General features: G+C 48.2%; 1 protein-coding gene across 2 annotated transcripts; it reads right to left on the bottom strand.

Moving 5' to 3' along the window:
• Positions 1 to 1,205: 1,205 nt before the first annotated feature.
• Positions 1,206 to 26,154, bottom strand: RGS8 (regulator of G protein signaling 8; the record flags this gene model as incomplete). 2 transcript variants are annotated; one of them, XM_080699177.1, is made up of 5 exons in its annotated part: positions 1,206 to 1,388; positions 2,886 to 3,052; positions 20,781 to 20,845; positions 21,587 to 21,688; positions 26,135 to 26,154. In XM_080699177.1, 5 exons carry the CDS (start codon positions 26,152 to 26,154, stop codon positions 1,206 to 1,208), a joined length of 537 nt encoding a protein of 178 aa, XP_080555303.1. The 2 variants fall into 2 exon arrangements, with proteins under 2 accessions (XP_080555303.1, XP_080555302.1); XM_080699176.1 differs by lacking the exon at positions 26,135 to 26,154 and adding an exon at positions 24,097 to 24,122.
• Between the last annotated feature and the right edge of the window lie 269 nt (positions 26,155 to 26,423).

Below are 26,423 nucleotides of genomic sequence, written 5' to 3'. Positions count from 1 at the left end.
ATAGTGTTTTTTTTTTCTAAGGAAGCATGCTCCCAGGAAGCAAACTGGAAAGAGAGGGGCAGCCTAAGTTCTCGTTTTCCTCCATCATAATGACATGGACTGTGTGGAAGGGGGGAGGGGGAGAGGCAGGGAAGGTATTAGGCACCAAGAGAGCTGTCATGCTATGGGAATTTATGTCCCTTTGCCAAGCTGTCGGTCATCCTAAGAGATCGGTGATGTGCGATACCACAGGGAGGCGAAGGCAGAGAATACAGTAAGCAACAAACAGATTTTAAGGAGCCCCATTGCACAAAACTCGACGGGTGCTACATTCCCTGGTAATTCAACTTCTGGAGAAGTTCTCTCAGTAGAGTTGAGGAAGATTTGCAAGCCGTATTTTTCTTAATGACAGCTCCATTCAGAAGTTATGAAGGAACTCACCCAAGACCCTTCCTGGAAATGCAAAGGTAAGGAAGTCCTATGAATTTCCTAGGCTAAGATGGGCAGTGTCCACAGATTCTCACACTTGTCTGATGTAAATGGAAGAGACAGCCCACTCCGTGGAGTTTGCCCTCTCCCGGCGGTCGCCTGCCAATGGTACAACAAATCCGGGATTCCTTGTGACAGTGTTAGCAAACTGGGATTACACAGAGACTTCTCCCCTAAACTGAGGGTTCGGCGCCCGAGGCTGCCTGCTGTATTGTGATAGTAAGTCACAGAGAGAGAGAGAGAGAGGGAGAGGAAGAGGGAGAGAGAGAGAGAGAGAGAGAGAGAGAGAGAGAGAGAGAGAAACAGCCCACGTCTTGCAGCTACTCCTCCCAGGCAGAAGGGATAAGTGGAGAGTCAGGAATCCTAACCCAGGAGGGTGAAAAGGCGGTGGCAACTGCATTGGCATTATTTACAGATTAGCCTAGCCCAGCGAATCTGCCTTCCCCATGACCCAAGGCGTTATGAAGGGCAAGTTTCTGACCCAGAGAAGGGCAACAGCGGCAAGAGGTTACCACTAACCAAAACACAGACGTTGGCAATTGGAAGAGTCCAAGCTTTTGGCAGCTTTTGGCAGCTGGGTCACACTTCGGAGCAGTCCTTCTTCCTTCATCCTCACCCCCAGCCTCCCACCCCAGAGGCCACTGGCTTTAAACACCTATGATGTTTCACATTAGAATATGGTCGTGGCAGCGAGGGAAGGGGAAAGCCGGTGGTTCCCAAGAGTTCCCATCTGAGGTCTAACTGAGCCTCCTCTGGCTCTGGGACAGCAAATCTAAGTACATTTTGGACCTCAGGAACCTGGGGTAAGAGTCTTTCTCCATGAGACTGTGCACTTTTCCCTGGGCTTGGTCAAAGCAAGTCAGGGATGGCTCCTGCATGTTCTTCCTCGTGGCCTCTCGGGTCTGGAAGTCGATGTTTACCTGGAGGTACAAACAGAGAACAAGGTCACAGAGCCTCCAGGGCCCAGGCGCCAGGCAGCTGGCCCCGGCTAGGGAAGAATCATTAATAACAGTACTTGATAGCTTTAAGGTGACTTATACTTTACAAACGGCATTCATGGACACGTTCTTGTGTTCTTGAAGTCACAGGAGGAATCTTGTGAGGTCTGCAAACCAGTTATTCTTAGTTCTAACTTGTAAATAAGGACACCAAAGAAAAGAGAGATTTCAAAGCTTGTCTAAAGTAGTATGGTAGGTTAGTAATACAGCAAAGGCAAAACAAAAAAAAATTTTAAAACCTAAATCAATTGATTCCTCATCTAAGGATCTTCATGTCAGGCAGAGAGTTAGCCTCAGCAAGTGTTAATGCCAGCTCCCTGAAGTGAGCTTTCTTTCTTGGCTCTTCTTAACTAGTGCTCTATAGACAGAGACCCTGGTTAGAACGTTCGTATCTATTCCAACCAGCATTATGAGGCAACTGATAAAGGCCTCGTAGCCCCCGTCCAAGCATAGATGAAGGGCTCTAGGCGCACAGCGCAAGACCTTCCCACAGCTCTTACTTCATGTTCAGTCCCAAAGACCAGAAACCAAGATAGAAGCAAACTCAAAATCTAAACTCCAAGCAAATATTGTTTTTTAGTTAAACCCTCCACGTGACATTCTGTATGATAACTCCGAACAGCAATACATAGAAATCATCTTATTCTTATATATAATTAAAATAATATAAGCAACTGTGCTCATTAGTGAGCAGCAGTGGACAGTGAAGAGGTGCCTTATCTCTAACACAGAGTTTTCTTGCAAGGTGGTGATATTATTGTCTTTGACATCGGGGAAAAGTAAATTCAGAGAGGCTAACTAACTTGGCAAGAGCAAACGGCTACTTAGTGGTGGAGCTAAGATTGAAACAAAATCCCAAACTGGGTACTTATTCCATTAAGCTCTGCTGCCTTCTACCAGGAAAATAAACACAGACTCAGTGGCATCTACTCTTGCAAAAAATCTCTAGAGCAACACGGTCCCTGATAGCATGTGTTTGACAGACAGCTAAAACACTTTTTTTTTTAAGTACTGGGAATGGAACCCAGGGGCAATCTACCTCCAAGCTATACCCCCAGTCCTATTTTTATTCTTTATTTGGAAACAGGGTCTCACTGAGTTGCAAAGGGCCTCGTTAAGTAGTGGCTGAGGCTGTCTGTGAACCACGATCCTCCTGTCTCAGCCTCCCAAATGCTGGGATTACAAGCATGTGCCACCATGCCCAGCTTGCTAAAACACTTCTAATAGAGCTCCTCTGCTAGAAACCCTGAGCTTCTGCCCCTTAAAAACAATCTCTTGTTTATCAAGAGCCACCAAGATGGTAAGGCTCCATTCAGTAGAAGAAACTCCTCATTGAGCCTGGGTCAAACCCCCTCTGAGGAGAGAGATGCAAGCCAGTTGCCTGGAGAGAGGTCTGACAGGATGTTATGGCCAACACACCTCTCGTGGGGCCTGCACATCCACAAACTCCTCGAAGATCCTGTGGGCCTTGGAGACCAGCTTCGCAGTCGACCTGGTCTTCTTGAACTCCTCGCAAGCCAGCCAAAACTCTAGGTTCTCCTCACTGAACTCAGTCTTCAAGAAGGCCCGGAAGGCGGCCACTCCATCTGTGGAGACGAAGGAAGATGGAGAAGAAGAGAGAGGAAGAACTTTAAGTTCAAGAACTGTAGAAGAAAGAGAGGTTCTTTTTTTTTTTCTATTTCTTTTCTAAAATCACTATTCTACTAGTCTTTTTTTTTTTAAATCTCAACTTCCCTTTCTTTTCTATTTTCTCTCTGGCTTCCACCTATGAGAGAAAATATCTGACCCTTGACTTTCTGAGACTGCCTGATCTCAGCCTAATGTTCTCAAGTTCCATCCATTTTCCTTCATATGCCATAATTTTGTCTTTCTCTGTGGCTGGGTAAAACTCCATTATACGTATGTTGCACCTTTTCCATCTGCATGCATCTGTTGACAGCATGGTCATGGCTGACCAGCCCTCAGTGCTTCCTGCCTGTCCCCTCGCATAGCACTGGTTTTCCCCAAGGTCTACTAGTGAGCCCGTGCTGCTAATTGGGCCAAGGTAATTTGTGTAATCCATCCTCTACCCCAATCTGAGTCAATACCCTGAGAAAATGCATGGTCATTTGCAAGAAAAACTAGAGAGGAATAGGAAGGTTCCAGGGTCAACCCTTTACTGCCTCCAGAAACCCAATGAAAAGTAAACACCCTGCTAAAATTCAGTAAAACACCATTCTGTTGAATGGACAGCCTCCTTTAGAAAGTCTTGTATTATGCCGGGCATGGTGGCGCACGCTTGTAATCCCCATGCTTGGGAGACGGAGACAGGAGGATCACGTTGGTTCAAAGTCAGCCGCACTGGCTTAAGAGACCCTGTTTCCAAATAAAAATATAAAAATAGGTCTGGGAGTGTAACCCAGAGGTAGAAGGGATTCCAGGAACCCCAGTACCACCAAAAAAAAAAAAAAAGTCTTGTATTTTGAGGCCCTGTATTTTGATGTTTTCTTCTATGCATTTTTAAGACTTGCCTATCAAATTATTTTTTATTTGAAGTTGATTATAATTTTTCTACCAAGTAATGTAATGATTACCACATCCTTTCCTTCTTGTTAACCAATGCCAGACAGACTTCCAATCAGCACAAATGAGCAGGATCAATATATCACTCCGGAAGGGAAATCACATTTATTTATACCCTGCATTTCCAGTTACTTTTCTTATTTTAAACTTTTTTATATTATTTTTACCCTTACAGTACTCTTCTCTGTAACAGGTGTAGCTTTCTAAAAACTGTGAGAAAGGCAGATAAAACCAGAATAAGTAAGTACGACAAGCCAGGCATGGTGGCGCACACCTAAAACTGAGGCAGGAGGATCACAGGTTTGAGGCCAGCCTCAGCAACTTGGTAAGACCCTGTTTCAAAATAAACAAACAAATCTGGGTGTGGTGGGATACATTTGTAATCCCCACATTTGGGAGGCGGAGACAGGAGGATCGCACAGCCTCAGCTACTTAGTGAGGCTCTCAGCAACTTAGTGAGACCCTGTTTCTAAATAAAATAGAAAATAGGTCTGGGAGTATAGCCCAGAGGTAGAAAGCCCCTGGGTTCCACCCCAAGTACCATAAATAAATAAATAAATAAATAAATAAATAAATAAATAAATAAATAAATAAATACAGCTGGGAGTGTAGTCAGAGACTGCCCCTAGGTTCAATCCCCCCCCTCCCCAATTTTAAAATGTAAAGAATTTTAAAAAGCCAAACCTTTCATCATAAGAGCCAGGGACTTGAGAAAGAGAAGGATTTTCGTAGGGCACCCAAAGCTAAGCTTTAAATCACAAATAAATTTAAGTTTGGAGGTCTGGGCCTAAAGTATTTAAGAAAAGTGAGAGGTTGCATAATTTATCATCTAAGCCAAGACATGTCTGAGTGGAGGGTACACTGCTGGTAATCATACAGGGACAAACCACATAAGCTATGACCACCAGACACCCAGGACACATGGTCGCCTAACTCTAAACCACAGAGTGTGGAGAAAGCAGGATAGAGTATAAAGCTACTTCCCATCGGGCAGAATAGAAATAAAACCATTCCTGTGCACTGGAGGAAGAAGAAAGTAGCACAGTTTAGACTCACATAAAAGGTCATCTCAGGGTGCCTCCCACCCCCATTCCTACACTGGAGTCTAAACTCTAGAAGGAACTAGAAAAATCACAAAGCAATTGGGAGTCAAAGTGGCCCTAACACGGTGACATGGCGCTGTTTAGACAGAGACTCATCTATTCAACTCAATTATGGTTTTTAGACTACTAATGGACAAAGGACCATCGAAGGTCTTGAGATGATCAGAGAACAAAGTATAAAAGTGTTCCCCATTAAATCCTTTGTGGGTGCTCTCTCTGGTGCCCCTCCCACACTGTCCTCCTCCAAATTCCCATGGAGGAGAAGACCCAGAAGTTTCTAAGGCTCCGGGTAACTTGGACTGGAGAATGAGCACTCCTCCCAGAGGAGGCAGCTGCTTGCAGAAGGGACCCCTGTGGCAGAGCGGGATGGAAAGGCAGCTGGGTCCAGCTGGAGTTGCCTCTGAGGAGACTTGGGGCCCTTTGGAAGTGAGGAGGCCTGCTTAGCGAGGGAGGACTCTAAGCAGGAGCCAGGAGCGATCCAGGGAGGCCCCGAGGCCCCCAGCCTAGGGTCTCCCCACCTGCCACTCCCTCTGCTTTTTCAGAGTAAATTTTTAAGTAAATACAAAATTGTTTTTATAGTTTTATGTATCCGTTTAAAAACCAAATTTGCTTTCAAAATAACCCCTGGTTAGGAGGGATGGGAGGAATGTATGTAATGTTTAAATCAGGTTAAACATAAATTCCTCAAACATTGATCATTTCCTGATAGTAAAAACTTTTGAGCCGGGCATGGTGGCGCATGTCTCTAATTCCAGTACTTGGGAGGCTGAGACAGGAAAATCTCAGGTTCGAGGACAGCCTCAGCAATTCTGGGAGGATCTCAGCGACCTAGTGAGACCCTGTTTCCAAATAAGAAAGAAAATCAGTCTGAGGGTGTAGTTCATAGGTAGAATGCCTCTGGGTTCAGTTCCTAGTACCACAAAAATAATATGTGCACTACAATATCGGTATATACAGTTGCACTATCGTGCATCATTGGCAGATCTGAACTCCCCTCTCCCGTCTGTCACTCGGCATCTTTTAACCAACCTTGCCTGGTCCCCCCTCCCCTCCTCTCCCATCCCCGGTTACCACTGCCCTACTCCCCACTCCTATGAGATCGCTGCATTTACACTCCACCCACCAGGAAGACCACGCCGTACTTGCCTCCAACTTTATCCACGTCCCACCGTGTTTGGGGAGTGGGAGGGGGAGTGAGGAAGACCCTCCAAGAAGAGGAACCAGGGCCTGACTCAGAGGAGCCTGCTGCCGTTGTTCAGCCGGAAGAGACCACGTTCTTTGAACGGGAGAGCTTTAAGTGTGCCATTTGCATCTGATTTTATTCTTTTCACCAAACAAAACAGGCACTTGCGAGCAAGTAGAATGTCATTATAGATAAGGAAAGAAAATTGCATTTCTGCCTTCCCCACGGTAAGGACAACCCTGCCAGGAAACTATCTGGCCCTGGGCGAGTGGAGATGCAGGCAGGCTTCTCTCTTCTGCGGGGCCCCAGGCCTGGTGGGCCTTTGTGGGAGATAAGACCTATACAGTGTTCCCGGGGCTGCCCTGTCCTTCTTCCCAGTTGACAGAGGACAGTGTGAGGCTGAAAGAGGCAACCTGCCCGATCTCATACGACTGATAATCTGTAGAATTAAAACTGTAAGGTAAGTCGGGCATGATGGCACACACCTGTAATCCCAGTACTTGGGAAGCTGAGATGGGAGGATCGCAGGCTTGAGGCCAGCCTCAGGAACTTAGACCCTATCTCAAAAATTTGTTTTTAAAACTAGGTCTGGGCCGGGCGTGATGGCACAGGCTTGTAATCCCAGCATTCAGGAGGCGGAGACTGGAGGATCACGGTTTGCAAACAGCCTCAGCTACTTAGCAAGGCCCTTCGCAACTCAGTGAGACCCTGTTTCAAAATAAAGAATGAAAGAAATAGGGCTGGGGTGTAGCTCAGAGGTAAAATGCCCTGGGTTCCATCCCCAGTACTGCAAAAAAAAAAAAAAAAAAAAAAAAGTAGGTCTGGGGGTGTAGCTCAGAAGTAGAATGCCCCTGGGCTCAATCACCAGTATTTAAAAAAAAAATAAATTAAGGTCTACTAACTCCCAATCCAAAAACGCAATAACGCCATTCTCATTGATTCATTCATTCATTCATTCCTGGGGTGAGCCAGGTATCCTACTGGATATCAAAAACAGACGCAGCAGCGTGGTCTTCTACGTTGTACTTATGTGGCCTTCTACAAACACTGCTACCAAAGGGCAGTTTGAGCCAAAAAAAAAACAAATATAGAAATATGGCAATTATATAGTATGATAAGACTCGATAGGGAAAGTATATTCAGGGCGCTATGAAAGAAGCCAGAAGGGGCCCTGAGCCAGCCCTGCACAGGGAAGGAAGCCCTGCAGGGAAGAGGCTTCGAAGCCCAGATGGGAAGTTAAGGGGAGGAAGGGGAAGGAGGAGAATTTCAGGAAGAGATAACCACACGCACGCAGGCTTGAATGAAGAAAGCTTATTTGAGTAATTCAAACTAGTTTAGAAAGAATGGTGTTTATTAATAACACAGCTAAGACTACTGGGTCTCCTTTAGGACAGGCACACACCGAGCGGCCTGCGGAAGAGCCAGGGAGAGGGGAGGATTGCACAGCGTTGCAGACGGTCAGGGAAGAGAAGGCTGCGAGGAGGAGGAAGAGGCCACTGTGTCCCGGCCACCAGAGGTCAAGCCAGACAGAGCCTGGGAAGGGGGCGGGAGAGGCCGCGGCCATTGGCTGAAGGTGCTGGTGGCGTGAGGAGCCCTGGCCATCGCGTGGACATGCACAGGGGTGACTGAGGGAGAGGAAGTGGAAGCACTTCATTCAGACGTCTCTGGCAAGAGATTTGACAGAGAAGGAAATAGATACCATAGCTGGACAGAGAGGGTGGTGGTGTTTATTGGCTTGTCTGATTGTTTGTTTAAGATAGTTTGGGATATGTTTAAATGATGATCTGATCGGAAAAGACTTGAGCAAGAAGAGTTCAAAGAAAGAGGCTAATTGGAAAAAATTTTGCCTCTGGAAAGCCAAAGAAATAGGCCCAAGAACACAGTTATGGTGCACAAAAGAGCAAAAGGGCTGTGTGTGGATGCAGGGACGTTTCTAACTTAAGGCTGTCTGAGCCTAGCTGGGCAGGTGGGATGGGCAGGGAGGGCAGAGCTGTATTGTTTGCTTGTTTATTGAGGGTTCGGGCAAGGGCTTTTATTTATTGACTATGTGCCATGCTTTTTGCTCAGGGTTTTACAAAATCCCAGCTCATTTATTTTCAGAGCAATGCTGATCCCCAGAAAGTATCACTCCATCTTCCACAGGAGAAAACTAAAAGTTTAGAGGTGTTGAATTCATTGCCCCGGTACAGAACTGGTAAGAGTAAAGCCAAGATTTCCAACCAGGGCCACGGGAGTCCAAAGCAAGTTTTCTCCATGATGTGTTTACAAGCAGAAGGGGGAAAGAAATAAAAAAGCAAAAGAGTATTTGGGAAGAAGGCACACTTCAAGAAAAAAAGTCAAGGAAGAAAAAGAGAAGTGGGTGAAGACAGGGGTCACGGAAGGGACACATTTGACAGACATCAAGTCGGAGAGTATTGATCTTCTTTATTAATTTGGGATGGGTCACCATGAAGGCAGGCTACCTCCACGTGCTAGGTTTTAGAGCCATGGGATGAATGAGTCATGTAAAATCACCAACTCACAGAACTTTCAGGCTAGTCTAACGTAAAAGATATTTAGGAATAATTTTAAATAATTAATTGAATACTGCAGGGGAATACTGGGGACTGAACCCAGAGAACTTCTACCTCTGAGCTACATCCCCAGCCCTTTTTAATTTTTATTTTGAAAATGTTTCACTGAGGACCTCCCTAAGTTGCTGAAACTGGCCTCAGACCTGCGATCCTCCTATCTCAGCTTCCCAAGTACTGGGATTACAGGCATGTGCTACCACGCCCAGCCTAATTGAGTACTTACAAGCATAGCGTGTGTTATAATGAAGACATCTAAAAGAATGAGAATCAGGAACAGCTAGCTGGGGAAAATGAATACAAATGGGATCGGTAACAGCAAACGACAGTGCAGGCCTAGCCCCGGAGGCCTGCAGCGGGTCCCAGTCACTAAGAAAGGAACAATAACTTTTGATTGGAGAGTGTATCTATCAAAGAGAAGACCATCCAATCCAGGTCGGAATGAACCTTGAGCCTGGAAAACAGCAAGGATTTAGAAACTACAAATTGAAACGTAAGAGAGGCTGAGAAAGATAGCTGGAGATTAAAAAAATAAGAAATTGAAGCCAGGCATGGTGACACGTTTGTAATCCCAGCATTTGGGAGGCTGAGACAGGAGAATCACGGTTTGCAGACAGCTTCAGCTACTTAGTGAGGCCCTCTGCAACTTAGTGAGATCCTGTTTAAAAATATATAAGGAATAAAAAATAGGGCTGGGGGTATAGTTGAGAGGTAGAATGCCCCTGGGTTCCATCCCCAGTATTGAAAAAAAAAAAAGTTGAAGTCAGAGAAGGCATTTTAAAACAATCACCACAAACATTCATCGAACATGTGTTTTGCGTGCCATACAAATGTTTTAAAGACCTTATGGCATTTGCTCCAAATGGCAAATGGATAGCAGAGGCCCGGATGTTTTGAGCCCTTGAAAGTAGAAAAATCAAAGCATGCAGTGGCGTGAGTTTCCCAAGGTCCCTCAGTAGTGGCCAGGAGGCCAAACTAGAAGGCCGGCACTCATGAGTATGCTTCAGGTCCCGCTCCAGAGGCCCAGGAGCTGCCAAGAGCGGCTGGTGACCACTGGAGTAGAGGGAGGAGCTCCAGGCGTGTACAAGGAGGCCATGAGCGACACCAGCGAGGGCGCCGTCCCCATGAATGACAGCCCAGGTGGGAGGAGAGGAAATGAATAAAGACCCCGAAGAAGGCAGGGGAGTCTCTGAAAGTCAAAGGAGAAAAGGAGGGCAAGGCGGCACAGCTGGACTGCATCACACCGCAGGCAGCGGGGCCGGCTCCCGGCATGGGGACTTGGAGCGCAATACCACCACCCACAGCCAGCCTGGCCTGCCAGCAGCCCGGGCGGAAGCACCATGTCCTGGTCAGAGCCGGGCCGGAATTAATTGTGTGGCCTTGAACAACACGTTCAGTGTCACTGGGTCTCAGCAGTGAAACACAGGGCTGTTGGCACTCTGCTCAAACTCTAGGCCCTGTTGCAACGTAGACCTCTCTACGCCACACAGGGCCCTTCGCCACTGCTCCCCCGGACCCACAATCCCATCCTGCTTCAACATCGTCCCCGTCAAACACTGAGGTCTCCCCAGGCCAACCTCTGTGCTGCTCAGTTTATCTAAAGGAGCCCACTTCATCTCTAAACATATTAAGAAGGCCGAGGCTCTGAGCTGGGTGTGGCAACTCACACTTGTAATTCCAGTACTTGGGAGGCTGAGATAGGGGGATCACAGGTTCAAGGCCAGCCTCAGCAAATAATGAGACCCTGTTTCAAAATAAAAAATAAAATAGGGCTGGGAGTATAACTCAGAGGTAGAATGCCCCTGGGTTCAATCCCCAGTATGAGAAAGAGGAGGGGGAGAAGGGAGGAGGCGGAAGAAGAGAAGGAGGAGGAGGAGGAGGAGGAGGAGGAGGGGGAGGAGGAGGAGGAGGAGGAGGAATAGAGGCTCTAGAGTCAGTCTGGGTTTGAATCCTTCATGACCCATAAAAGTACCTTCACATCCTGAAGCCCAGTTCTTCTCTTATATAGAATAAGAGCAACCCCAGGACTTGCTATGTTAATTGCTGGCAGTATCAAGAGAGTTTGCCCATGCAAAGGCACCCAGTACGCCTCATCATAATCAGGACTCCCAGAAGTTAGAGGAGAGTTTGTGGAGAGCTGAACTGTCTATGGCCACTCGGCCAGGGAAAGGAGGGGACTGGGTTTGCACACACATCTGCGGGGCCTCAGAGCCCTGCCGCCGCCTGTCTCTCCTCCAGGGAGGGCTGTGGGGCCTCCGGTTATCACTTCCTAAAAGGAAGGACCGATAGCCTAGCAGCCCCGACCAGGCAAACAGGATGCCAGAGCCCGCGGGTGCGCATTTGGCTCATGCCCATGGAGATTCTGCAGCAGGACACCTACCATCCCCTTCCTGGTGGTGAGACCTGGTCCATTCGGTGCCTCTGAGAACCTGGATTCCTCCTAACCTCTCCTCTCCCCCTCAGCGCCCGCAGCCAGCCCCATCTCTGCTCCTTCACTCAGACAGCGCAAAAGCATCCTTCCCGAGGTACACAGCGCTCTCCCACCCAGTGCAGGGCCCTTTCAGCCCGGTTAGTGGTCTGGGTTTCCAGGGTGGATTCAGAGGGAGCGGACAAGTATAACACGGATGCTTGAAAGTTGCCAGAAAGCTTGAAAGGTGGAGAAAGAGGAGAGACTGGTCCTACTCTGGTCGGCCCTTCCCAGGGGGATATCTGGACCAAGGAAGCAGCAAAGATGCCCCAGACAGACAAAGATCTGCTCTCAGCCCTCCTCCTCCTCTTGCCTGCTTTTCCCTCCCTCTTCATATTCCCAGGGCCAGTGCTGAGTGAGGCAGGTCACCAGGCAGAGAAGCTTCACCCTGAGGCGCCCCCACCCTATCCGCTGCAGAAGCCCTCCTCCCGCCCAGAGCAGATGGCGGCAGCGGGCTCCCGTGGACATGGACGGCCGCTTGCCCCGCCTGGTCCACCTCTCCTGCTCTGCAACCAAGCCAATGCATCGGCAGCACAAGACCCAGCGCGGTGTCGTTTCTGCACAGCCACATCTTTCTCCCTGTCCATCGCGCCCCCCACCCCCAAAGCTTTCCGCCTCTCCTCTGCGGACTCCGGGCGGGCACCTCTCCCTGCCACGCATCCTTTCTCTGTCCTCTGCCACCCCCTCCCCAGCCCTTGCCAGCAAACTGCAGTGGGTCCAAAATGCAGACTGCTGCCTTGTCTCTGAAAGGTGAACAGTGTCTCCTGCCTTCTTTGCACTCGAGGCGCCAGGACGGGGCCTCTCACGCACTAGATTCAGGGAGCTGGTAAGAGCCACTTCCCTCTGACCTCGAAGCTGTTCCACCTGCAGTCGTGTCCTGGGTCTGCCGCACACCCACCCGGTGTGAGCTTGAGCGAGAGCCAGAACCTCCCTGTGCCTCGGCTCCCCCATCTGTGAAGCACAGATACAAACATGGTGTCTTCGACAGGACTGCGGGATGGGATGGCCGGGCAGGTCGGCTCCTGCTAGTGCTCCTGTGGGGGGGGGGGTGCATGCAGGACTTAACACACCTAATACTGAATACAGTCCTGATGCCATAGTAAAGGCCGTGGAGAGTGAGCAGCTCAGAAAAGCAGAAGGAAACAGCCTTTCATTCATTTCCCTTTCATTTCAATTGGGTTTTCTTTGCAAGGCCATCTAAGGAATGAAGGCTCTAGGAACAGTACAGATTTTGAGATTGGGGCTTCTCCAGTAGCAGGAAGGGAAAGGCTTGTGTCCAGGATTCCTGGAACAGTGGGCAGGATATTGGCATCCTCTCAAGCATCCACAGAACCTCCAAGAACACGCCGGGGCTGCGCGTGCTGCCGGCTGCCGGCTCCCTCCCTCTGGTTCTTTGATGCAGGATGCTTACATAAGGCCAGAAACTGGGTCACTATGAATGAGCCGTGCAGCTGGTGCAGCAGGGAGGGTGGCTTAGGTAACAGTTTAAGGTCCAGCAGCCCTCATTTGGCTGGGTTGGGGTGGGCTTGGGCCTCACTCAGTCCCCAGGCTTGGAAAAATACAAGATCACAAGAAAAAAATAATTTTTTAAAGCTCTGTGTTTACCAAAGTGCTTTCCAGCGACCTGAGTCCTCCTGTATTCCTGATCAGTTGGAGAAAGTAATCCAGTGAATGAGTTCCAAGGTCAGACAGAAGGAGACGAGAAGAAAACACATTTATAAAATCCACGATACATATTCTAGAGCCACTCAAATCCGAGCCACTGATTTGGAGTTTGTGATGAGAATACCATCACAATCAGTCTTTCTTTTGTGTCATTAAAGGATTTTTAAACAAATAACTGGGCCTAAGCAAGATTTAGGTAGGGAAATTCCTGAGAGAACAAATTATTGCCAGTTACAATGTTTATTGGTGAGTAATGGGTATGCTAATTATACCTCAGTCTCATGATTAACATAATTTTGTTCAATGATATCTCTACTTTGTTGGCATATAGAGAGAGAGCAAGAAAATATATTATGGTTGTGGTAGAATGGGAAGATTGTAACCGTCTGTGTTAGAAAAATCTAAGCTAGGCACAGTGGAGCATTCCTGTAATCCCAGGGTTTGGGAGGATGAGACAAGAGAATTGCAGGTTTGAGGCCAGCCTCAGCAACTTAGTGAGGCCCTCAGAAACTTAGTGAGACCCTGTTTCAAAGTAAAAAAAAAAAAAATAAGGCTAGTGATGTTGCTCAGAGATCAAACACCCCTGGACTCAATCCCAAGGAAGGAAGGAAGGAAGGAAGGGAAGAGAGAGGTCCTATAATCGTGCCCCACATTGGATACGAAGAAACAGCAATTCTCAGGTTACCTGGTTTCTCCCTAGAATGTGGGAGCAGAAGAGAAAAGAGACCCAGGCCTTACAGATCCTCTTCCTGTTCTTTCCCATCACATCAAACAGAAGCTAAGCTAAGCAATCAGGAAAAACAAGGTAGAGCCTGTATCTGCAACCAATATAAGAAATTGGCAAGGAATTTTCCATTATGGAGGGACAAAGGAGACGCATCCGTAGTAGGGTGAAAGTTCAGCATTCACCAGCGACTGCCTTAATGAAGAAGAACTGGGAACGCTCACACCGCCTGAAGGATTTAAAAAATTCAGTATCTGAGAATATTTCTCAAGTTGGTTTGATAGGGGGATACTGCAGAGACTCTCAAAGAGGGAACACATCAAATTCACCTACTGGGTTTTGAAACTCCATTCCCTTGCACACAGGGAGGAGAATCGGAAGGAGGGAGGAGGGGATGCGCATGCTCAGGAGGGGCAGGGGGAGGAGTGACTCAGCCCCCTGGTGATTCCAACCCTGTTCCCCCAGTCTGCCACCGTGAGCTGTCTGTGGGACTAGGGAGATGACATAACCTTGGGCAAAAATGCATGTTTCATCAAAGAGTTTAATGTTTGATGACAGCAAAATCATTTAATAATAGCTCTCCTTCGTGGAGCCCCTCTGTGCACAGGGGGTCCTGCCGAGCATCTGGGAGCAGCAGTTGCACTGACCCCCCAGCGGCAGGGACAGTCACGCCCCGCCCCTTCCACAGATCAGGAGCGAGAGCGTCACCGGCGTGGAGCTATCTGCAGAAAGTAAGTGACAGAACCAGCCCGCGCTAGAAACCGGTGTTGTGCTGGCTTCCCTCAGGCTTCCAACACGCTTTTAATAGTTGCTGAATAGGGTCCAGGCACTCCTTCCTTACAGGCCGGATATGCCCACCTCCCAGGTACAAGAGAAACTGGCAGCTATGTGGAGGGTGGCGAGGAAGCTAAGACGTTTCTGTCCCCCCCCCCCTGCCTTCACTGCACACATCCATTTCTAACCCTGAGCCTCAGTTTCCCCAGAAAGCAGGCCTGCCGTATTTGTTGATGTGCTGGGAAGCCTCTCCCCTGCGAACATGGAATTCATGATCCGTGAGGTGTCTCTGGCCGCGCTGCCAGAGATTTCCAGAAAGTGACGACGGAAAGTGCGGTCTTTTGTGTGTTTCTTGGCCAGTTGGCACCACCAGGACACTTTAGATTCGTGTCCTATCAACTTGCGTAGATCTGCCGGCGCTCCCTTGAGGGCCGAGGAGGTGGTGACAGAGCCCAGCGCTCTGACTCCCAAGGTCTCACGCAGAACTACAGGACCCAAAGATGTCAGTTCTCCAAAGCTCACAGCAGCCCTTGGATCACACCCTGAGTAACACTGTTTTAGAATCTTCTGGTTTAGAGAAGCCAGAAAGGGGGGCGGGGGGTGGGGGTGGGGTAATGAAGTCTGACTGTCAAACTATGTGTATGTTCTAGAGTTAAGGCCATTTAGATGTATACTTTTTTGGGGGGTAGGATACTGGGGATTGAACCCAGGGCAGTCTACCTCCAAATTATGTCCCAGCCCTTTTTATTGTTTTTGTTTGTTTGTTTGTTTGTTTTTAATTTCCAAACAGGAGTCTTGCTAAGTTGCTGAGGGTCTTACTAAATTGCTGAAGCTGGCCTCAAAACCTGCAATCCTCCCTTCTCAGCCTCCCAAGGACTGGGATTACAGGAGCGTACCACCATGCCTGGCTAAATGAATAGTTTAAGACATTTTATGAGCTGATAATTTAGTCTTTATTTATTGGATTGATTGCTTTGGGTTTTCTGCTTGGTGGCTATGTGACCACTTTGAGTCATTATATTTTTTATATCTCAAACATTATCTAAAATAGGACTAATTTTTTTTAAATCCAATAAAAGCTTCTATAATGGTCCTATTTGTCGGGGATAGATAATCACCCTGCAAATGCTGAAGAGCGCATCCTCTGGTCCCCTCCCCTAGCATTCCCGGGCCTGGCTGGGCCGGGTCAGCACTCCACGATCTGTGCCAACAACGCAGTCAGGCTCCAGAGAAACACCCAGGGCAGGCCTGGCGTGAGGCGTGGGTCCTCCCAGTGTGGGGCCAGGCTAAGACGTGAGGGAAGGAGATACAGCTACATCATACAGCGCAGGCCCCGTGCTTGGGAGGCGGAGACAGGAGGATCACGCTGGTTCGAAGCCAGCCGCGCTGGCTTAAGAGACCCTGTTGCCAGATAAAAACATAAAATAGGTCTGGGAGTGTAGCCTGGAGGTAGGAGGGCTTCCAGAAACCCCAGTACCACCACCAAAAAAAAAAAAAAAACCTGATGGAGCTAACCTTTATGTCTCAAACAATACAAAGGGCAGAGGGATGAAGAGGAAAGAAGAGGGAGGGAGGAGGAGCGCAAGGAGGGAAGGGGGGAAGGAAAAAGAGACAGGGAAAACGCACCAGTGATGTTCCTGTTCTTCTGTGACCTGTCAAAAAAGATCTCCCACAAGCTAGGAGCTTTCATTTTTCCTGGGTATGAGCTGCACAGTAGAAAGGTGTCTGAGTGTACATACACACAAGCGTGCACGTGCACACACATGCACGCAAGCAAGCACGCACACACACACACACACACACACACACACACACATACTCCTTCGGGGCAGACTACATACACAACTTATAGACACCAAGTCTAATTGTCATTCAATGAACAGGAAAAAGATGCCAAATTAAAACACATTAAAAAGCCTTCCTAGTTAATGAAGCCACCCACAGTTTCAATTTCAGTTTCATCTGGTAATTTACAGAAAGGAAGAAAGGGAGAAGGAGCACTTAGCTGGCCACTGCCTCTCAGACCTCCGTGGTGCTTTTACTATTGCATCTGTAAACAAATATGACTGGAAATAAAACTACTCCAAATATTTTCCTTCCGTATTCTTTTCTATCCTAAGGTTTTAAGAAGCAGCCTAAGAGGTGCTTTGTCTAGGAGAGAAGATGCTGTCAGACACGGGCACCTTGGTCCCTCTTCTGGCTGCTGGTGCCATTTCAGCTCTGAAGCAGTTCTACAGTACCCTGCCCACGGCGACTGCTGGAGGTGGCTGCTTACTGCCCAGCTCTGGTGTTTGCTACAGCAAGCACCCTGGGACAAGGAGGTGGGCTTGGATTCAGCCCCAACATGCACTAGTCCAAATCCTTCTCTGTAGGGATGAAGTAACAGATCTTTCAAGAGGCTGAAGTGACTCCATCAAGGCTACCCAACACACAGGAAGATCACAGGTTCGAGGCCAGTCTCAGGAACTTACCAAGACCCTCAGCTACTTATTGAGACCCTGTCTCAAATTAAAATGGGAACGGGGGTAGAGCTTGGAGGTAGAACACGCTGGGTTCAATCTTTGGTATAAAACAAAGATTTATTTCATATACACCAATCATTTCTTTTTAAATCAGGAACACAGATGTGACTACCAGCCAATGGTCCTCACTTAATTGTTCAAAAGTACGTTTCCCAGTGAACTAGAGACAAGTCCCTAAACTAAAAGCAGCCCTTTTGATCCCAGACATCTAATATTGACAAGATGGAATTTAAGAGGAAGGCAGAAGGGCAGGGTTTCATTTGAAGTCTTGAGGGCCTTAGTATGTAGCATCACACTGTATTTTTCGTGTAGATTAGGACACATCCCCGCCTTCCCAGAGGGCCGCGTTCTTCACCTGCATGGATGACCTGTCCTGCTCATCCTCGTGCCCCTCCCAGCTACATGGCATAGGCTTTTGTGCACAAGGAACACTAAGCTCTTTTGGCAAGGGGAATACTGGGGATTGAACCTGGGGGTACTTCTACTACTGATCTACACCCTTATCCCTAATTTTGCTTATTTATTTTGAAACAAGTTCTCACTAAATTGCTGAGGGTCATGCTAAGTTGCTGAGACTGACCTTGAGCCTGTAATCTTCCTGTCTCAGCCTCCCAAGTACTGAGATTACAGGCATGCACCACTGCTCCAGACAGCACATCTATTATTAAAATATATGAGTGCCAAAAATACCCATGCAGAAAAGGAAGAGCAAAGATGGTCTATATATTGGGAATAGGGAGAAATTGTCTGGATTTTATAAAATAGAATCTTTAGGGTGGACAGCTACCTGGCTGTGGAGAATTGCCGGGGAGTGGATTCTAGACTAACACGTGTTTTTCTGGAGCCCAGACATTCAAGGATGCTACACTCTACGTCTTAGGATGTTTTTCTTAATTGGCAACTCTGCACGCTCTTTGTCAATGCCCTACCTCCTGAGAGACCAGCACATGCACAATCTCTTTTGAAAAGCTTAGCCCTAATTGAGTCACAGTACCAACCCAAATTTATTACACTTTAGAAAGCCATCAACACATTTTAAGATAACCTGAGCTCTGCTCCTCTGTGGTCTTCACAGGGGCGGGGGGTAAACTTTCAAGTTCTTAAAGCTGAAAGCCTTACCAGTGTCTCCCCAAATAAGGACCCCTTTCTTCTAAAGAACATTCACTTCACTGGCTTTTATTTCCATACTAAACTGAAATAAAAATAGAACATCAAACTCCACAATGATCACAGAACTTTGAAATTTAAAAGCCTATTTCTATAGTGGTCTGACAGAGAAGAAAATTAGTGTCATTTTTGTAATCTCTTAGCAAAACCCCCAGCCCAGAAAAATGTCGCCACCTTCCTGAACACCAAGAGCATTCCTGTTGGAAGCAAATCAGGTGTCTTTAGATTCAAGGGTCATTGAATCAAGGAATAAGTCTCTTAAATTCCCAGGTCATGGAGCCACAGCAACACAAATACACACTAAGCATCTACCAGTTCTACTAATCCCACCTCCACAGACTTCGTCCATAATGGCTTCATGTTAATAAGTAGCCACAAAATTTGTAATCTTTATTCTCAAGGCTCTATTTATTTTGCATTTGGTAAGTAAAAGTATCATTTTAAAATATGCCACCATATCCTTACTACATACCCCTGAGTAGAGAGCTCAGAGCCCTCTAAAGGTGTCTGCTTGTTCAGTTTCTCACGTGCAAGTGATAGGGAGGGAGCAGGTGTCTCTAACCCCATTTTAGAACGAGGAAGCAACCTCAGCGACTTGAACGGAGCAAATCATTTATGAGGCTTAAACAGAAATCAAACTTCAAGATGACTTTGAAATAAATCTAGACCAAAAAGAAGGGACCAGCTGTTAGCGACACTAGCTTAGCCAAATTTGCCTTCATAAAAACAACAGAATAGTAGCAGAAGATGAGGAAGGAGAAAGAAAAGGAGAAGGAGGAGAGAGAGGAAGAGGGAGAGGAGGAGAGGGAGGGATAAGGATGAAGAGGAAGAGGAGGAGAAGTCTTACTGTCAAAACTTCAGCATTACCATTCATAATACGCCATTCCCTTGGCAAGCCTGTCACGGAAGCCTGCTGTTTGGGGTACAGTCGCATGTCTCGTATTCTGTGTCCACGCTGCCCTCACCTAAGAGCAATGCATGGGACGCTCAAACGACTACATGCCTCACAAAATTACTTCTCATGATATGTACATATTCTTAGATTCTGCATTTTTTAAAAAAAAGCAATTCAAAGGTATATGTTAGTCGGCGTGGTGGCGCACGCTTGTAATCCCCGCGCTTGGGAGGCGGAGACAGGAGGATCGCGCTGGTTCGGAGCCAGCATCGCTGACTTAAGAGACCCTGTTTCCAAATAAATATATATAATAGGTCTGGGAGTGTAGCCCAGAGGTAGAAGGGCTTCCAGGAACCCTAGTACCACCAAAAAATAAAAAGGTATATGTTAATTCATTTGTTAAGAATCAGGGGCAGAGTTGAAAGGAATTGTTCATCAAGTTGAAAGCAATCACTTCTAAAGACATCTTTTGAAAACCAAGGGACTCCATCAAGACCACTCACCTATCTAGTAACCAAGCTGGGTCAGAATCAGGGGCAGGGGTCTGGATCTAACATACGCACTGTGCCTTAAACTTAATTGTACCAAACTGTGTCCCCCAGTTAGGTGGGAACGCCATACCAAACACTGCTGCTCCCAGATCAGTTAGGATTTCCGGTACTGACACAGTGACACGTTAAGAGGAATGCCAAATGTCTGACTAGAACCTTCCTGTTTTTTCACACCACCACCTTCTCTTCCCAGCCCCTGCTCTGTCACCACCATGTATACAATGCCTCTGGGATTTCAGAGCTCAGCAAACGTGGACTTGCTCATGAAGAGAACAAAGAAAGGGCTGGAAAGTTCAACCGATGACAAATTGCCCTCCCCACGAGGCCATATGCACAACGTCTCTGTGCCTTTATAGGAAACAAAAGACATAAGGAATGAGAAAGGAAGAAATGAAGGGGGAGAGACATCAGAAGTTGTGTTCAGAAACTGGAGGGTCTGTGCACCTGAGACAGTGATCCCCCAAAACAAAAAGCGACCGGGAAAATAAAAATTCTATCAACTCAAAAGAATAACAAAGTACACAGAATATGCACTTAACTAGTCAGTCCAAGACTCTCCAATAACCTAAAAGGAGGTGATCTAATATTATTATTATTTATTGTTGTTGTTTGTTGTACTAGAGATTGAACCCAGGAGCATTTTATCACCTGACTACACCCCAGCACTTTGGATTTTTTATTTTAAAACAAGGTCTCACTAAATTGTTGAGCTTGTCTTAAACCTGAAATCCTCTTATCTTAACCTCCCAAGTACTGAGATTACAGGTGTGCACCACTGTGCCTGGCTGAGGTCATCTAATTTTATAAACAAGGTCTGGGCAGGAACATAGATTCTCACACTACTGAGCCCATCACTCCCTTTCTCTAGGTTCAACTTCTCTTGCTAAAATTGCCGAGAACACAAAGTATAGTGGGACCAGACTTTGAATTCAGAAAACAGAAAAGAAGGCCCTCATCCCTCCTCCGCACTTAAACGGTGCATGTTCGTATCTGTGTGTTCTGCGAGGGTGGGACCCACAGAGGTCTGGGTCACCTAGCACAGGACCTGGAACCTGAGAGGCATTTGGTACATTTTTTTTTTAACCAAACAGAAGATTTGCCATAACCAGATGCCACCTGAATTCTACTTACACTTATGAGAGAGAAGCACGTCAAAGGAATCTGCCCACCTCGTGGCTTCCTCTGTGGACAATCTCCTAGAAAAGAAGAAACATCTCCCTTGAATATTTCTGAAATGACCTCCTCTCCCTTGCCCACCACTAAGTTCTGCTCAGGAGAACAAATTGGAACAATGGAGGGGGCGGCGAATGAAGACTGCGCCTGGTCTCCTGCAATCCCACTGCTGTAAATGTGTACGTCCTCAAGTGACCATCGGGGGAGAAAGAAACTTCAGGGTGGGAATTTGGCCTATTGGATTCAGTCTAAATAACAAAGCTGCGTAACTTCGTGATTTAAAGACATCAGGGTCATAGTGCAAAGAAACCAGCCTGAGAGTCAGAAAAGTTAAGCTGGGCTCAGGCCCCCAGCTCTTCCGGCCACCTCTGAAGTGGAGCTAATAATGCCACCACGGGGTTACTCGAGGTGACATCATTTAACACGGCGCCTGCACCGAATAGGTGGGGAATCCAGCGCCTCTGGAGCCGAGCATATTTTTAGAGTAAGTCTGAGTGTTTATTTCCATATCGAGAGCTCAGACTGACAATGCAGGAGAACCAAGAAGTATCCTTCGCCACCCACAGCTATGTGAATGATAGATAAGGCTTTCCTCGGAGGAGAAAGGGGGCTCCCGTTTTCAACATCACTGAACCACACATCCCTCTCACTCATGCCCAGGGATGGGGAAGCAGGGGTTTCTCATCCTGTGGTGTCTCTGGTCAGCAACTCGCTGGAGAAGGAGGGGTCACCCGGGAAGGCGCCGCCACCAGGTTACTACTCACTTGAGAGCGCGGTTGGGTTTGTCGGGGAGAATGGCTGTGAAGTCGCTACATGAATCTGACTTGTGAGACAGGCACCCCAGTCGAGTCCTCATGCCTTTGTTCCTGCAACAAGCACAGGGGGCAGAAGGACGGGGACTGTCACCATTCCAGCCCTTGGAACTGCTGCTGCAGGAGCCAGCACCGTCCCCCATCCCCAGGGTCCCCCAGAACAAGAAGGAAGCACCCGCAGGGTCAGGGTGCATTCGCCCGTTAGCCTGAGTACCGCAACAGTAATAGGGGCCCTACCTCCCCCTAGAGGCTTAGTGCTTTTTAAAGTCGACAGAGCACGTTGATGGTAAGTCAATGAAGGTCATTATGGCAAGAATTTCTAAATTAGGATAGTCTGTGGGGAAAGGAAATTCGGTGGTGACAAAATAACACTCCGTGTTTTGGGTTTTCCACTAGGAAAGCCAAGCAGCAGCAGCAGCAGCAGCTCCTAGTTGCCAAACCCCAGAAGTAGTGCCCACATGGAGCATAGAGGGGTGCTCGCAGGATGCAGGGGTGCAGATCGGAGAGTCAGAGCACAGACAATGTATAGGGCTTCCGGGCAGGTGGGTTCCCACTCAGGGTCTCCCCAGGCAGCCCCCCAGTCGGGTTAAATACGCGAAGGTGCCGCAGACTAGCAAGGATCGATGGCCGCAGGTGAGGGGAAGAGTGATTGATACCCTTGCGCACCAGTGTCCCCTTTGTCAGTGCTCAGACTTGATTCACTAAGCTCTTCCTTCCTGTCTATATTTTGACTTGTCTCAGTAAGCAGGTTTGAATGTTGGATATGAATATTTAAATTCTCATACTTTTAGTTTCCAGAAGACCCACACAGCATCAGGATCCCATGAGAAGTAAGACGTCTCTTCCTGACTCCCGGCCTTAGCCCCTATTATCTTCCACCAGCGCCTGGCGAGCCACAGCCCGCGAGGGGCTGTTTGTGTACATGAAGTTTCATTGGAGCTCAACAATACCGTTCATTCATGTACTGTCCAAAGTTGCTTTCAAGCACAAGAGCAGAGTTAAGGACTCGCAACACAGACCACATAGCTGAGAAATATTTACTCTGTTGCCCAGAATTCGCTCACTGACCCCTGACCTTTAAGCAGGCTAATTCCTCATGTTGTGGGCAAAGGTAAGTGGGGAGGGTTTGGGATAATGAGATCAGGGCTTCAGGCTGATTTATGAAAGGGAACAACCACACACACGTTGGTAGCAATCTACCGTGGAAATGGTCCTGGAAGATACGGTTCTCCTTATTGAAAACAAGCCCTTCTGGCCTGGCTTTCTCTTCCTCCTTTTGACAACTCCTGGGGCCAGGCAGAGACCTTAAAGGTCATCCAATTCAATCACTTCTTTTTATTTCAAAAAGACTTCCATCCCTGACCCTGGTAATTGCCTTTGCTCACAGAACTCTTATCCAACAAACGTCTTCAGGGATAGCATTAGCTCTGGCAGGAATGGACAACATTTGAATTCTCCAGCACATCTTGGAAGAGCCTCTTAGGGCTGGAACATCCAAGCTTCCAGAAATATCCTCTCTCCTGCAGAAAACTGGGCTGCAAGTCCCTGCTCCCACCTCTCATCTCAGGCAGACCACACTGTGAAGCCGTCTATTTCACCACATTTCAAAACGTCGGCAATAGCTATTCTCTCTCCTGAGACAGCTAGCATCTTACATGTGCGCTCTTACAGATCACAGGGTGCCTGACACGGGCCGTGAGAGCCACTGATTAAAGGCCCTTAAGTCATCACACTCTGTGAATTCAAGTCCAGGTCCTGCTCGGGCCGCACCACAGGCCAGAAGCCAACTTCCAAGGGGGTAGTTCATTCCACGGCGCCTCGGGATCATCAATCATCCAACGGTCAGGCCCCCCCCCCCAGAGCCATTAGGAGGCCTCTCAAAAATTGGCAACTCCACACCAGCCATTTAATGAAGTTTAGCGGGGCCCGTGTAAAGGGTGCTACTTGTTACCAAGACAACCAAGATTCTCCCCAGCAGTTTACGAACGTCCTCAACAAAATATACTCTGGGACAAAGTGGTTTTGATTTCCCACTTTTCTAGCTGAGGCCCGAGTTAAAAGTCTTCTTAATTAGGTCTCAATAATAATGGGGGCAGAAGAGTCCGAGTTTAAAGTTACTTTAAAAAAGAAAAGAAAATTAGAAATTAGGCTTTTCCTCATCTGCCTTCTCTCTACCAGCCCTTGTGCCAGGAATTCACAGGGGTCCTAAATGGGTCCATACAAGCTCATGCACAGTCAGTGGGAGGCCGTGGAGCCCAGGCAGGTCCTGCTTGCAAAGCCACGAGTTTGCAAGAAGCACAGGCAAGAACAGCGCAGTCCACACAGGAGACCCAGGGGGACAGAGGCAAGTGGACCACCCAGCGGCTTAAAGGTTTGCGCCAGCCTCCAACAGCAGGGGAGGTGGGAAGGTAGAGAGAAGGGGGTAGGGGCAGGGGCGAGAAGACAGGTCATCCATCCATTACCTGCGTGGCATCAATAAGGCAGCCATACAGGCATCCGCTTACGATTACCCCTTGGGCCGGTTGGCAGGGACGTCAGGGCAGCAGATAAGCCTGCAGGACTCGGGGATTTACCCTTTCTCGTCCTCTCACCTAAAATCAAAGAGTCTGCCGTGAGAGGGGCCCCCCTCTCTCGTCTGACTACGTGACATTTCCTTCAGATGGCTCTTCACCAACGGAGCACCCCACACACAGAGACACACCAGTCCCCGCAAACACCTGCTTGTCCTCATCAAGGGCAACCAACCGAGGATGGACAAGAGCACACCACCGGGTGGCTTCCTACCGCTGGCTATTGGTCAGGAATTCCTACTTCCTCAACCACTGGCCATCAGTAGAAATTGGGACGTGCGCCCCCAGGGAGGCACAGCCTGGCAAACCAAAAATGACTGTTCTCTTTCTCTTACTAGAGTGGGGCCCAAGTGACCAGCCTGGGTTGAGGAGGGGAGGGAAATGATGGAGGGGACCAGCACTTGCTCTAGAATAATTTGATTGGCTGCTGGTCTGCTCCTTCGGAAGGCACCTGTCCCAGGTGGGCGTGCGTGCGTGCGTGCGTGCGTGTGCGTGCATGGAGGCTTGGGGAGTGGGGGTGGGAGGGAGGTTGGAGGAACTCCTTGGCAGGCAGGCGTGTCCCCACCCTCAGCACACTGGTTCCTCCGCACCCGCTAAGGAAATGAATATTCAAATCACCTTTCCAGGCCCATATGGAGGTTGCATGACCTTCCTGGGCCCTGGGACTGGCCGATTCTTGACCCGAGGTAGGAAGGACGTGGGGGTGGGGACGGGGGATCCTGAGGTCGAGGCGGATTGACTTATAGTCTCTCTGTCCTGAGGGTCCCATTCTCAAAGCCTTTGTTCCCCCAGAAGAGAACCAATAGATAGGAGGAAACACGGGAACAACCTATCCATAAAGGGTTCCCCTGGGGAACTCTGACTCCAAACATAGAATCCATTTTCAAAGAAACCTAATTTAGATAGATAAGGCTCCGATCTGAGCTACGCCATTTAAATTATTTTGGTATTACCCTGAACGCTTCACAAATACCTTTTTTTTTTAAGATCATCTCCCCTAATCATAGTCTCATTAATAAAATAAAATATGGCTTTGTTGAAACTAAAAAGAAAAAAAAATTATTAGGTTTCATGTAAAGGCTCATCTCCGTGGATTGGGTTCCTGGACAACAGGAATATCAGTTAGCATCCTAACTGCGCTCTACCTGCTTGCCCAGAAGTCAGGAAATCAAAGCCCTTTTAAGGGGCACCTAGAATCAGATATGGGGTGCCTATGCCTCATTTCTTTTGCTTGTGGGATCTGCCCCCAGACAGGGGGAAGCCCAGGCCAGGGGCCTTCATTATCCCGGAGCTGAGCTGAGTCAGAGACTGCTGCCCATGTACCCACAGACAAGGTCATCTAGGGCAGGGGCCGCCCAACCTCTATCCAGCCCTGCCTCTGCGTTCTTCCCTTCCCTATTGCCCGCCCACATCAGCTTGTTCAGTGCTACCCAGACGCCTGCCTCCCTCTGTCTCTCTCCCAAACCCAGAACTAATCAAACTGCCCCTCAGATCCCCTACACCTCTGATGAGCTCAACCAGGGACCCCACTAAATGAGAACCAGCAGAATATCTGACCCAGCCTGCTGGACAATCCTGGCACCACGGGGCTCTTATTCTGTTTGATTTATGGGAGACAGACCGAGGGGTTACCCAGAGCTCAGAAAGTGAGACTGTCCCCACAGTGCGTGGACCCTCGCAAACGGGCGCCAAGTCGCTGGTGACTCTGGGGTGGACAGGATGGGACACAATGGAAAGAGAAGATACTCAAGGGGGGAAAGAAGGTTAAAAGCAAAATGCAAAGATTTCTAAAGAGGGGGAGAGAAATGAAGAGCCTCAGCGGGAAGAAAGCAATCAATATGCATGAAGAGGCAGGTTAATTAAATATGGATAATGCTATCCGAGCGCTCAGACCCCCCGGAGAGGAGAAAGAAGCCAAATCAATACTCACTGCCGTTGACCAGTCCTCATGGCCTGCGGGGCTTTGGCAACTGGATGGTCAGAGAGGCTGCAGGTTAAGGAGCTCTGAGGAGAGAGTAGATCTTTCTTTTAGCAGTGAAGTCCTTGGCGGGCGAAGGGCATGTTTGCATGGACACCCGGGCTCCCGCGCACACACGCACACGAGCATGCACGCACAACACACCTCCCACCACTCCAGCCAGGCTGCAAGCTGCTGGAAGCTCTTCTCTCTGCTTGTCACATCCAGTAAATACTGAAGCAGCCTACACCCAGCGGGCGGC

The sequence above is a fragment of the Muscardinus avellanarius genome, assembly GCF_963383645.1.
Source record: "Muscardinus avellanarius genome assembly, chromosome: 7".
Classification (NCBI taxonomy): Eukaryota; Metazoa; Chordata; class Mammalia; order Rodentia; family Gliridae; genus Muscardinus; species Muscardinus avellanarius.
The sequence above is the reverse complement of the archived record's forward strand: the minus strand, read 5'-3'. Positions and strand labels throughout refer to the sequence as shown.